The sequence below is a fragment of the Megascapheus bottae genome, chromosome 20, assembly GCF_031878675.1.
Source record: "Megascapheus bottae isolate mThoBot1 chromosome 20, mThoBot2.hap1, whole genome shotgun sequence".
In the NCBI taxonomy this organism is placed as follows: domain Eukaryota; kingdom Metazoa; phylum Chordata; class Mammalia; order Rodentia; family Geomyidae; genus Megascapheus; species Megascapheus bottae.
The window spans coordinates 30,349,251-30,363,609 of NC_143528.1; the positions used below are offsets into that span (position 1 = coordinate 30,349,251).

At 36.4% G+C, this 14,359-nt stretch overlaps 1 protein-coding gene across 1 annotated transcript in view; it reads right to left on the reverse strand.

Annotated features, from left to right (window-relative positions):
• Anxa10 (annexin A10) overlaps positions 1-14,359 on the reverse strand; it is a 47,314-nt gene that overhangs the window by 9,619 nt on the left and 23,336 nt on the right. Inside the window, exons 4-6 of the mRNA XM_090353785.1 lie at positions 5,246-5,359; positions 3,984-4,074; positions 2,803-2,882 (exon numbers count right to left, since the gene is read on the reverse strand). Of these exons, the coding sequence (XP_090209911.1) occupies positions 2,803-2,882; positions 3,984-4,074; positions 5,246-5,359 (285 nt within the window). The remainder of the gene's footprint in view (positions 1-2,802; positions 2,883-3,983; positions 4,075-5,245; positions 5,360-14,359) is intronic.

The window sequence follows — 14,359 nt, forward strand, 5'->3', positions numbered from 1 at the left end:
ACATTAAACTTGGTAGATATGAGTTTTGTAAGGTTTGGGTCCCTTTTGTTTAATGATCATTTTCAGTTGTCTAAATTCAAGCTTGACATACTGTATGTGTTCAAAAGGGCTCTTTGGAAATGTTGAGAAATAATTTCAAAGATAAATATTTTGGGAGAGCTTTGCAAGTTTTAGTCACCTTCAGTTTTATTATGTAGCTAAGGTAATAAATGATATCTTTGCAAACTTTGTGAGAAATAGTTGAGTTTCCTTAACTAATAATTACAATAACAACTAAAATTTTTATTCAAACTGAAATCTTATTTTAAAAGATAATTCTTGGAGTTTAACCTGAAATGGTATCCCTCTGATGACTTTTCTTGGCAGAGAATTGCCAAGAGTATTTTAAGCTGATGGATGGATTAAAAGAATGTCAACAAGTAAAACATGAAACAACTTCTTCCATAAAGACAGAGTCACTCTTGCATTTTATGAATTAGCAGCCTGGTAGTTTTACTTGGTGTCAATTCAGAGAAATGACATCAATGAGTATGGCATCCAAGTAAGGATAAGATAAAAATGTGACTGGAATAAATTAACAGAAGTAAAATTTGGTGATTAGAAAGGTGATACCATTTGCATCCCAGAGGCCTCTTCCTACAAGTTTGAGAAACTATGCCCAAGGGAGAGGGCCGGAATGAGAAATCAGCCACCATCTGGGCAGCTTCCTCTCTTTCTCTTTGATGAAACATTTATCATTCCCAATGCAATTTATCCATATTGATTAATTAATCTCCACGTGACCAATTCTTCATTATTTGACAGATAATTAGACCTCCCACAAATCTAGTGTGGTGAAAGCTCACAGGAAATGCTGTGAGCCAGTTTAATGACTGGCATTCATTTTCAAGAAAGATGTGTTCCAGCTCACTTGTTTCCTTATTAGAAATATTTCTGGCAGACAACCCTGTGTAGATTAAGTTTAAGATCTTTCCTCCTAAAATATATAATAATGATATTTTTAAACATTTTGCAGTTCATGAACATTTTGCAGTTCTTAAAGCTCTATGCTCTAATTCCCACAATCTTTATTAATTCACAGGAGGGGTGCCCCTCTATTTTAATAAGGCTAAGATGATGACAGCATGCGTAACCTTTCCTTTCTTTCTGAATGTGTGACTACACAGGCAAGCAGAAGACGCGATTGTAACAACAGAAGAATTGTAGAATATTAAGATTGGGAAAGATTTGACAGAAAAAAGTTTCGAATTTTTAATTTGCGTAGCAAACTTCTGGATCTCAAGAAGGTTAAATCCAAGACCATACAATTGAATGACAGACAAACTGGCAGGCCTCTTTCGATTTGCCCAAAATTGAGCAGCAAAAACCGTTAGAGCCCTCAAGGAGTTATGAAGCCACTTCAGACAAAGGAGAAGAAGAACCCCTCAGGAGTTTAGAAGAGCAGCCACTGAAACACTTAGCTTCAAAACACCACTCAGGAACTCTTGGAGAAATCTGGCTCTGGCGCCATGCAGAAAAAGCAAACATGCACAATGGTTGTTCATGGATTATCCCCAGGGCCATTCTAATTCATCAGCTAACAGCGAGGAGCTCAGGAGTCAGACAGATGCTCTTTCATGACTCCTCCAGCAAAGGCTTTATCCTGGGTACCAGTCTTTCACTTAATTCCCACCTAAAGCAATTTCCTTTCTTCTTTCTTTCCACATTGTGTTATGCAACAGTCTATGGCTCATGGTGAAATTCTTTGCTAATGACTCAGTGATGTTTTAATCAATTATTTCGGAAAGGCTGTAGACTTGGACATACTTATTTCATTTCAGGTACATTTTCGCACCCATCAAAAGGAAACTCAAACAACAAAAAATCCTGTGGTGAAGACATTTTCCCATTTTGACAGTACATGCCTGTAATCCAGCTTTCAGGTGCCTGAGGTAGGAGAATCATGAGTTCAAGGCCAATTTAGACCCCATTGTGAGACCCTGCCTCAAATAAAAACCATGAGAAAAGAAATATTGTCTGCTTGAGCTTCTCTATTCTCTTTGAGTGGTTAAGAGCTGAACACTGACTTACTTTTGTTTTGTATTCCTGAATGCCTTTGTTAAATAGAATGGCAGCCATTTAAAAAATATATAAAATAGAAGATAGTAATGCACCTACTACCTGATGAATGTAACTGTAACCCCTCTGTACGTTACCCCGACAACAACATTTAAAAAAAGATAATCAGACTTTTTCATAGTATCCTTATCACAATGTTCATCTGTGACATGCTTTTAAGAAATGGCAATTGTATAACAGTAATTATATACATTATTGAAGACTCTATATGCTTCAATTAAATTCTGTGTCTTGTACATAACTGTTCAGAAGTTAGTCATATGTCCCAAGACAGTCTCATAGATTTGAATAGCATAACACTTGAGAATAATTTCTATTTTTGAATAAAAAGTTATAATCACTTATCATTTAAATTTTTTAACTATCACAGGATAGATAAATTTTTAGGCATGCATATACATTTACAATTAGTTATAGTCTATGATTTTTAAGTTTTAGAAGGGCTGAGCACACATTCATATTTATTCATATTTACCTTCCTACCAAAGTTAATATTTGAGTTGTTTATTTTGAAGCTGGTTGATGGTCAGTGTTATTACACAAAATAATGAACTATAATATATTTAGGACTTCTGTCTTGTGTTTTGGAAATAATATGTATCTATTCCTTTACACAAAATAATGAACTATGATATATTTAGGGCTTATGTCTTGTGTTTAGAATGGATTTTTGTCATGCCTTACCTGCACCAAGTTCATCAGAGTATCTCTGAAGTGTCCTGAAGTGTCAGAATAAATGTCCTCTTGTAGATTAGAGCTGTATTCTGGATAAGGAAAGATCCCCATTTAGAGTATGGTTTTGTTACATTTTATTTTTAATACTTTTTTGGTGCCAGTTTTGGGCCTTGAACTCAGGACCAGTGCACTGTCTCTGAGCTTTTGTGCTCAAGGCTGGTACTTTAGCATTTGAGTTACATTTCTGGCTTGAAAATATTGTTACCCTAAAGGTTATGGACCTAGAGGTTCTAGTTAAATAAGTCAGGTAAAGACTATATTTCTTTTTGGACAATGCCACCCCTTCCATCATTCCACTTCTGGCTATTTTGGTGATTAACTGGGGATATGCGCCTTATAGGCATTCTTTGCCTGAGTTGGCATGAGCCATCAGTGTGGTTTATTATAGATCCATGAACCCATGTGCTTTGACTGAGTTGATTCTACTCCCCATAGTATAGGCAGTACAGTCATTGTGCTAAATCTTTTATTTTTTAGCCAACAAACTGTCTTCCAAAGAATCTGTCAATTAATTGCAATTTGGGCAATGGTCTCATTGTCTTAAAAGAAACCCCTAACTTACCTTCATTCCGAAATTGAGAAAGACTATGGACAGTTACTTCACAGTGTCTCATTCTCAAAGTCAGAGTTACACATTGTATTTATATAGTGTGCTGCCCAGCTGAGCACTTTCCCCAAGTGCTACATCTCATTGAATACTGTAAGGAAAGCATCTTACTTCATTTCCCTTGGAAAAGTCTTGTTTCTGCTCACATGCAATAAAGGTCGCTGTGTGGATATTTCATGATACACAATGCATTAGCAGTTATTGAAAGTGAAGACAGTTACCTTTCATAAACCTCACTTTTTGTGTAGACTGCGGATAGTAAGAGGTTTATAGACAGTGAACAGGTATTTTTGTAGAACCTGTTAAACAATGATTTTATCTGTATTCCTGGTATCTTCCCTTTCTCCCTCCCATCTTCTCCCTTGTCACTAGAAACTACTCTTCCAATCGAGGGACTCATATTTCCAATGTGAGAATCTCTTAGAAAATTCTCCCCAAAGTACATTGATTGGAATATTCTTGTGTGTTAAAATACAAACTTTGCATTTGAGTATATTACATGCTTAGCTCGTTATATTCTTACGCAAAGAATAGGCTTCTCGCATCTGGTAAATTTCTCCATTTGTCCTGGAAGCTAAGATATCGATGAGGCAATTCTCATCAGTGCCTGCTCCCTGTAAAGACAAAGACAGAGAGACACACAGGGCATTTCTACCAGGAAGGAAAGTGAACTTGAGCAACAGTACAGGGACAAAGCATTCCTGCTGTTCTAAGAAGCGGTAGAGCAGAGAGGAAAAGAATGTGTTAAAAAAAAAGAAAGAGGGGGGAGCTCAGTTTCAACTCTGGCTATGCTATGGCCTAATCATTTGATTTCCCCCGAGCATAACATCATCTGCGGAAAACTCTTTTCCTCTGATTAGAAGCCAGCAGTATGTGTGAATCCAGACCTTTTAATTGTCCAAGGACTTTTGGGAACCTGTCCCTGTATTTTCTTAAATGTGGGCTTTTTTACAATTTCTCTACACTTTTGGAATGTCAACCATATACATCTGAATACATTCTCTCTGATAGTGATTTTCAAGTCAAAACATTTTTCTAATGTTTAAATTCAGGAAAGCTGTGGGAGTCTTTACCGCTTTAGGAAATATTGATATAAAATGTATCAGTAACATATGATCTTGCACATTTTGGTCGTGTAAGACATGGCCAAAGGTTGCTTTTTCTGGGGCAAGAAGTAGGAGTTGGCATGCAACATTGATTCAAGTGGTTAGTTGAAATCCCTATGAATTTATACAATGGCTATTTAAGATGATGAGCATCTCTGCTGGTTTGCTTACTGATTGGATTGATGACTGGGTTATCTCTTGCCTCATTCCTGCAGCACACTGTTTGTCCAAAGAGGGCAGTGATCTGAGCATTGGCAAAGGCCACACTAGAATTAAATAATTCTAACAATGCTGCAGATGATTAAGGCCAGCATTTGAAAGAAGTATAAGACTGTTTTCCCCACATCTTTAGATAAAGAAATCTGTAACAAATCTGTAGTTGATTTGTTTCATTGAAATGACTTTTCTGCAAGAAAGTATAATTCTAAGCCACCAGAAGCAAACATGTAAAGCACTCAAGCAATACCTGTAAAAGGTTACCTAAAGATCATGAAAATAAATGCAAATTTGATCTTTATGTTTGCCTCTAATTCAGTATCTCATTTAAACTCAGAATAAAATCCTTGTAAATGACTTTCAAATACAAGATTAAAAAATATTATCCCTTTCAATATAAAAATATATACCAAAAAGCATCAAAATGACTGTGCAGGTGACAGGTATTTGGTCAGATCACTACCTTCATCGCGTGCCAGAGTTCGTGAGCATCGTAAGATGGTGGTGGGTACATGAGGCCTACCATAACCTCTTTGAAGTGAGAGGAAAGCTGTTCTTTCAGATCCCCAATCAGGTCCTGTGGGAAGAAAAAGGGAACATGCCATATCAGTTCACGAGTTCACAAAAGAAGTGAGATAATTGCAGGTAGTTTCTTGCTTCTCAGTGCCTGATTTCGAAGCTCTCCTCGGATTCTATCAGTAAATGAATGTGAGGGTTTGAAAAGACCAATTTGCTCGTGTGTGTGTGTGTGTGTGTGTGTGTGTGTGTGTGTGTGCAGGATGGCACACAGACACTTGTCATAGCCACACAGAAGAATTTTCTTTGTCTAAATATCTTAAAAGATGAAATCTGAAAAATGTTAATTGGGAATTCTTGATTTTCTTGGCAGAATCCCTAAAGGATTGATTTTTATACATTGGATTTTTATCATTTTATTTTAATACTGGAGGAGTCCTCTTTCAGCAGTGTCCTTAGTAATACACAAGGTCAAACCTGTCACATACATTGATTAAATAACCTTAGCTATTTCTCTGAGTAAGTATCTATATTATTTAGAATAGAAAATTAAACAAAGAGCAAAACTAACACTTAGTTCTCAAAATAGAGGTATAGAATATCACACTGGTACTTTTAATTTTTTGCCTCTTATTTTTCCAGTTCAAAAGAATTTAAGAAAAATAGGCCAAATTATTTTTTTCTGTAGAGTAACCAAGACAATTGACAGATGCTTAAAATTTGTTGTTTCTTATTATGATATATATACAGTATGTCTAATTCTACTTAAAATATGCCATAGTCCTGAGGTAACTCAATAATAGAAATTCAAATAAAAGATACAAAAATGCATATAATAACCTCTCCTGGGAGAGAAAAAACCATAATTAAATTCAACATTTAAAAGGCTGGAAAGATACGAAAACAGACAATGTTCAAGGCAATGGAAATGTGATTCAAGCAAGCCTATAAGAACCTATGACCATGAACCAAGCCAAGACACTCTCTCCCCCCTTCACCCTCTCTCTCTCTCTCTCTCTCTCTCTCTCTCTCTCTCTCTCTCTCTCTCTCTCTCTCTCTCTCTCTCTCTCTCTCCCTCTCCCTCTCCCTCTCCCTCTCCCTCTCCCTCTCCCTCCCCCCTCTCTCTTTCTCTCTCTCTCTTACACACACACACACACACACACACACACACACACACACACACACACACACACGCACGCACACGAGTTAAACAATAGAGTCCAAGGTCAGAGAATCTGGGTAGAACAGAACTTATCTGTTTCACATTTCACATCTGAAATTCTCATGCATAAATATCAACTTGATTTGAAATGGAAAGGCTTTAAGGCAATTTCAGATGTCAATCAGTTAGGTCAACCTCCCCTTCAAGTGCAGAGGAAAGGCTTTAGTAATGGAAAATACAGAAGAGAGATGATTGTAACCAGTGACAATGAGCAATGTTCACGTGCATCTGCCACAGGTGTGGCACAGTCGTAGGAATTAGGAGCTGGGATCTTCACATACCTAAGTGAGAAACCTTGCTATCCTCAAGTCACATAGTATAACACCATAGAACTCAAGAAAGTGTCCATCTGAAATCAAGCATTCTTACTACGAGTCTCTTGAAAGCTGCTCCCGAGATATAAGTGATCAATGAAGCAGATAGGTTGTGAATATGATGTTTCTAGACAATTCAATCTGGGGACCTTGTATTGACTACTTAAATACAAGTGGATCAACTCAGCAGGCCTTTATCAAAAGAGGAGAATAGGACTTGGCAGGTGATGGAAAAGTAAACCACCAGAATTAGCACCTCTTCTGGGAAAAAATTTGCTGAAACTAATTTGATTACTTGCCGCCACTAATCTTTGAATTTTACTGCAATATTTTTGATGATTGCATTATATAATAATGCCAACTGTACAATCTACCTCTCAAGGAAACAAACTTTCTCAGAGTTCCCTAAATTCAGTGTCTAGTTCTAGTATATGATTTGATATGCAAAAGTGTACAGAACATATTTAATATGCATCTGAATATATAAGCAAATGAAAGACAATAATTAATAGAGTATAGGAGGGAAAATCCTTAATTTACTGATTTGATTTAAAGAATAAGGGGCAAATTTATGCTGAATATTACTTGCAAATGGGAATCTTTTATCTAATCTCTAGTCCATACAAAGTTTTTGTATATATTTAAACATTTAAAATGATTACTGAAACCTTATGTATTCTGCTGTAGATTGAGATCAGTGATACCACTAGAGGGTGCAGTGTATCTATTTTGTAACTCGTGTGTGTGTGTGTGTGTGTGTGTGTGTGTGTGTGTGTGTGTGTGTGCATGTACTTATATCTATAGTATTACCCCAAGGACCACCAAATAACAGTAAAAAGGGGATAAATTTATTTATAATTTCACAGCTGATACTTTAAGCTGAATTAAAAATTGTATTGTGAAGACATCAGAAGATATGTGATTTTTCATGTGAATTATGTTTATTCAGTTTGTTTTAGAAAATTACTACAGGGTCTTGTCAGAAAGGGCTCTACCATTTGAGCCATGCCCTCAGGTCTTTTAGCTTTCATTATTTTTTCAGGTAGGTTCTCACTGTTTGATCTCTCTGGCCCAGACTTAGCCATCTGATTAAAATTTTCCATGTAACTGAGATGTCAGGCACACACCATAATGATCAGCATTTATTGATTGCGTTGAGATCCAATCTTATTTTTTACTTGCATGGGCTCTTCTACATATCTTAGCCCCCCAGCTCCAAGTAGCTAGTATTACATGTGTTTGTGTGAGTTTCACCAGTCTGACTTTTCAATTTGCATAGCAAATAAAATTGTTGCTTCATTCCTTATAATTTCCCATCATTAAAAGCACATGGCTGCATCCCTAGAATTGTTTCACTGCTATTATTTTCACTGCTTTAGCCCTGTGCCAGGAGTCATCAGTATTCTCCTGTCATAGCATCATAGTCTTCCAATGAATTTCCCTTCTGTGCATGCATCCCAGATTCTCTCAACAGATCTGATTGTATTTCCAGCAAAATCACAAATTAGCCATACTCTGCTGTGCTATGCTTCATTATAAGCTTTATCACTTTTTTACATGACTGAGCTAAGGAGCAAGCTCACACGATGTGTTTTGTACCATGTAAATTTCAGTTGTTATACTGCATGACAAAATTCATGACTTATCCGTGGCCACTTCTCTGCCCTCACTGCTTGCTTTTCTCTTTGCTCTTGCTTTCTCTTCTCCAGCTGCAGAGCAGCTACTTCCTCATGGAACAGCAGCTTCACTCTGCCCACAGAACCTTAGTTTTTTTCTTTTCTTGCTGCCTTCAATTGTTCCTCCCTCGTATATGTATATGAGCCTCCTCATGGTTTAAAATGATATCCAGGGTATATACACTTGTAATCCCAACTATTCAGAGGGTAGAGATTGGGAGGATAACAATTCAAGACCAGACCAGGCAAAAAAAGTTAGGGAGATATCCATTTTAGCTACACAGATGGTAGAGTTTGGAGGCTCTTGGTCAAAGGGATAGCCTGGGAATAAGTATACGTCTTCCTGGAAGAAAGAGGAAAATGCACATAAAATACTAGGGGAAAACAAAAACTAGGAAGCAGGCACATGAGTTGTGCCTTGGAATTGGTTTTGAGAACTATTTGGTTTGAGTTTTTATCTTTTTAGCATAGGGCATTGTTTAAAGCACAGAAGAACATAGGATAGTCTAATATGTGGAGTTAAGCCTCAGATTTCACTGCTGTGGTTAGGACTCTGAGGGAACTGTATCGTCGATATAGAATTGATAAGAGTGAAGACTAGGGAAAAATGTTATTCAGCTCTAGAAAATGGAGAAATGTTGCATCTTATTGCCTAGATTTTAAGTAGTAGAATAATTTCCATAATTTGAAGCAGTAGAATTGCATTCACTTTAGGCTGGAAGTTCAAATTTATTCTATTCATAACAACTGAGTCTACCTACAATGAAGAGAAATATTTGTAGAAGTTATTTCTAAGCTGCTGATTCTCCTGGGACACCAAGAGCAGTAAATGCAAAACCAACCTTCAGAAATTCTTTGCCTTTCCAGAACAACAAAATTATTCTCTCTGAAAATCCAATCTCTCTGAAACTTCCCTTGTAAGCTTTTACATATAAGTATCATTAAATGCATTTAGAAATAATTTCCTAGGATGAGGGTGGACTCAGCCAACAACAGAGTTAATTTCCATGAATTGAAGACACTTCATAGCATTCTGGAGAAACATAGGAAAAAATAATGGAATTGAAAAGAAATCAAGAAATTCTAAATCTAGAAATCCATTTGCATTTTAAGTAACTAGTAACAGATGAAAAGGGACTTGTAAAATATCTTTAAAACAGATAATATTTACTAGAAATAGTCAACAAATAAGCATAAATTAATGCATGTCTGTCTAACATTGTCTTCTGCTAGAAGTCCTGTTAGGTAAAGTTGGTTCTTGTCATTCAGTCCATTTTAACTGCTGACTCTAAAAAAAAACCAATTTCTCCATGACTGAATTAAAGCCAAGTGACAAAGTGGCTCCCTTGGATTTGGATAGAAAGAAAAGCTTCATTAAAAGGGAAGTATGATATTTATCATATCATATCAAATGACATCATAAGGAAAACTGATTATTATGATACAAGCTTGCCATACTATATAGACCCAAAACATTCCAAGTATATTTGATTGACAAACTGTTATATAGTTTCATACTGAAAATAAGTATGCCTGTTTACTGATGAATTGTTCCTTTCTTTAAATTTTTTAATTGTTATTAAAGGTACAGAGAGATAACAATTATTTGAGTTGGGTAAAGAGTACATTATTTTCATTGTTACTCTCTTACTCTAATATTAGTTTCTGAACTTTCCTGTCCTTTTCCTCTAAACTCCTGCTTTAAAAGAAAAAAATTAACCAGTAATAACTATGAGTAACAAAGACTTTGGTCTTCTTGTCTCCATTTTGGACATAATATCTGAGTGTGCTAGGGGACTCCGAGACTAGAAAAAGTCAAGTTTTTATATGTTTGTTGGATATGTTTGTGCTCCAGTTTAATCTGGACCTAGAAATTCAACCAAAGTCCAACGATGGGTTTAAACAAAGTTTGATATGGAGAAATGAAGTCAAAGGACTTTGTAATTTGTGATTTTTTGGGTTGAGTCTTTATTTTCACTTCTGCTATTGGATGTAATTGGTTTTATTTCTTCTTTGGTGAACATTTGTAAGTATCAGAGGCCAGGCTCTCAGTAGGAACATGTCCAAATGTGATCCCATATTTCACATGTGTATCTGGGACGACATAACCATGACCTGCACCATTGGAAACTATTACTTCTAGTCATCACAAAGTGAAAGTAATTAGCACATTAGTATAAGATGAATGTGCCATCTACAAAGCCTTGTGACATCCCCACTTTGGCTTGGGTTAGGTAGTGGAAACTCCCTGATTTGTAAGGTGGCAAGATCATCTAGTTCTCCTTATTAAATGAAAGTAGCTCATTGAAGAATGTCCTGGCCTGGACCCACAGCGTTATGACTTTTTGTGGAAAAAAATAGCACCTATTTCTTTATTCAAGATTTAACTCCTACCACGCTTGCAAAACTAAGCTTCTGAGTCAGTGGGCATCTTAATCAGTTATCCCAAATAAATGCCTTTGATGATTCAGGTAAGTTGAAACAAGACTGTGTCTACTGGGTTGCGGTGTCTGTTCACCTCTTCAGCAGAGATGCAAAATCAACTGTGACAAAGATGGTTCTATAGACTGAAATCAAGTCTATTCTCATAGCTTTATCCTATGCTTCTCCTGATAATCATTTTAATCACTTCAGGGTTGATAGGCCTTTCTCTTCGTTTCAACACTTGGAATAGCACAAATCACAGAGACTGAGTTCAGTCTGTAGGGTGTTTGTGACTGCTGATAATAACTTGGTGTGATTTTGGTAGGCGTTTATCCTAAGCGCTTACTCTCTGATGAGGCTAAGAAATTAGCTCCTGCTCAAGCCTGAATTGCAAAAGCATACCATCTTTCCTTTGGCTGGTGATGCTCTAAGAACTAGTGTTGGCTGAGTTGATGTAAATATGGTTCATTGGCCATCCTCCATGGTGTAGAGTACTGTTGACAGGTGCTTAATTAAATGCTTTTTGAGACAAGCCAATGAATTTGTCAGTCTTTGTTTGTCAGAATAACAAGAATGGCCCAACGTTTGGCAAAATCACAAGACAATCTGTCAGTAGTTAATAGAACATGGAAGCGAGGCACTGCGAGTAAATACAAGGCACTAAGGGCCTTTTCTACTGTGACATGTCCCCAAGAATGTCTCCAAGTATCTTACTAATTGGTAAAGGCTAGGGATGTACTGTGCTCATTAGCAACACTTCAGCGTTTCTTACCCCATACCTGCTCACATACAGCGCATAGTACTGCCGTGCGGATGTTATCTGTCCATCTTCTCATTGATCTGTGGGGACTGTGGGTCGGAAAGCTATTGGAAAAGTGATACCCCAGATATCACTATTACTACAAGTGGTAAACTCTTGTTTTGTCTCTGACCCAGAAGTCTTGTGTCTCCTATCAGACCATCTGGGATGATTAACTTTCTGTCATGAATGTGTGTAGGTTAATATCTCATAGTATTTGTAGTTCCTGATACAGAGCTAAAACTAAAACTAATGAGCGGGCAACTGAACTGGAGGGTTCTTAGGAAAAGAAGTACACATGGCCAATGGATAGGGAAATGTCAATCAAAAAATCATTAGAACTCCGTGTTTTTTCCCAGTCAAAATAGCTATCATCAAGAAAACAAAGGGCTACAAATGTTGGAAGAAGTTTTTTATAATTATTATAATTTATAGTATTTTGGGGTCATGGGGCTTGAACTCGGCCTGGGCACTGTCCCTGAGCTCTTCAGCTCAAGTATACCACCCTACCCCTGGGCCTAGATGGTGTCCCTGAGCTCTTCAGCTCAAAGCTATCGCCCTTTATAGTTTTATAAATTATAAAATTATTCTAAATGAGATTTGGAAGTCTAACTAAGATGGCTATAACAGTGTAAGTGATTTTATTTCTATTACTTCCTCTTAGTCCATTTTGACTCTTTTAGAAGACTCTTTAGTTATCCTAAAGAAAAATAATCATTCAAACTATAACAAACTTCCACAGTGATTTTGGGGATTTTTAAAACTTTAACTCCACAGGGACATCTTCTTGAAACTTATTTTTCTTGTTTCTTTTACCAAAAGGTTTATATTTTATGTAAGTAATTATGTAAGGTAATTATATCATCTTAGATATGATTTAAGGTATGTGAAATTGAGCTGTGAAAAGTTACATGGTATTATATGTATAAGTTACATAATGTTACCTTTGAGGCTAACAAAATATCTGCTATCTTTTCCCAAAATTAAAGTGAGGAGAAGATTCAATATCTGTTATAGATGACTATGAGGCAGACAAAGAAATATTCTTTTAATCTACCTCCTTGATATGTTAATCTTAACATATTGATATTTTTCAGCAATGATAGCAAAACGTGTATAGAAAGATAATTCTTCACACACATGCTCAGTCTATGTATTGAATACCAATTGCTACGGAAAGTTGTTTTGTCACCATTGTGAACGAGCAGGGCTTTTAGTGGAGTCTGTTTTTTTCTGGTGTGCAGAAGGCCACATTGTATCTGTGCATGTATATTCCCTGATATTGGTTTTTGTTTTGTTTTTCATGTGGCTCTTGTCTTGGTTGATTAAGCCCCACTATTTTGAGTTCATTTAATCTTAATTATCTCCATGTACTACTACAGTAGGGGTTTGGGCTTTTACATATACACCTTAGGAAAATATAACTTAGTTAATAATACTAAGCATGTGGTTTTGCTGTGATGATTGGGACACATTGGCAAGTTGCATTTCAGAAGGAAGTGATGTGTTGTAAATATGAATTGTAATAGGCAAATATATTATGCAATGTGTCTTCTGACAATCAGTGACAATGACCAAAAGAATAAGAACAAGAGAAAAATGTGGAGTGGAGTGCTGGCACAGACATTTGGGTGGGCATTAAATTAGCAAAACCTCATAGCACATGAAGGAATTCACAGTACAGACATCTCCCTTGTTAAATTTGGTTCAGTGGAGAACAGTGGATATTATTGAGAAGCTATAGAAGACATGGCTTAGAGACAGATGATCTTGATTCAAGTTCTACCTTTGGGCACATCTGCCTTTGCATTGAGTTGCATCATCAGAACTCTCATTTAATGATGGACAGAAAAAATTATACTTCAGAGGTGGCTGCTCCTTTTATGGATGCGAAATGGGAAAGCCATTGCTTTAATGCTGTCTTTAAACTCCGGGAATCATTGTTCAGGTGTCAAACTTGTCCGGAGTAGATAGTCCCTTCTCCATTCCCCAGGGCTTTTCCTTGTTCCCTTGATTGCATTATTCTGTCAATAGATTAGCACTTGCTTCTTTTGGGAAGACCAGTAGTAACTACACTAATTAAATTGATAAATATGTCACTCACCCACTTTCCAAATGAATATTTAGTTGAGGCTGGGATTACTTTCAATGGGGAGTGAAGAAAATCTTGTTGATGAAAATTAGCAGCCCTCACTAATGTGAAATATCAAAGGAGAATTTCAGGAGCATGCTCGATATTGTATTTTGCTCAGCAGCTAAGCAAGTAATCTTGTCAACTCTCCATTATTCATATTAACAGAAAACAAAAGCAGTGATGATTATCATATGATAATCTACACCTTCTTTCCACAGTCTTTTATGTATAGTGCAAAGCTCTTCACTCCAATAGCCCTTCTTTAATGGACTTCAAAGCTCTTGAGTGTCAGTATATATTTTTTCTCATAAAGGATTATTTTAGTCTGTGTTGGCCCAGTTTTGTAAAGCTTGAGAAAGTAAAAAAAAGTTAGTCCCAAAGAACTAATATATAACAAGTGAAGATCTATGTAAGCTTTCGGATTTTTAAGAAGTTTCTTATTAGATACATTTATTGCTTCTTGTTTTTTAATTTTTTTTTTTCTAGTGTCAA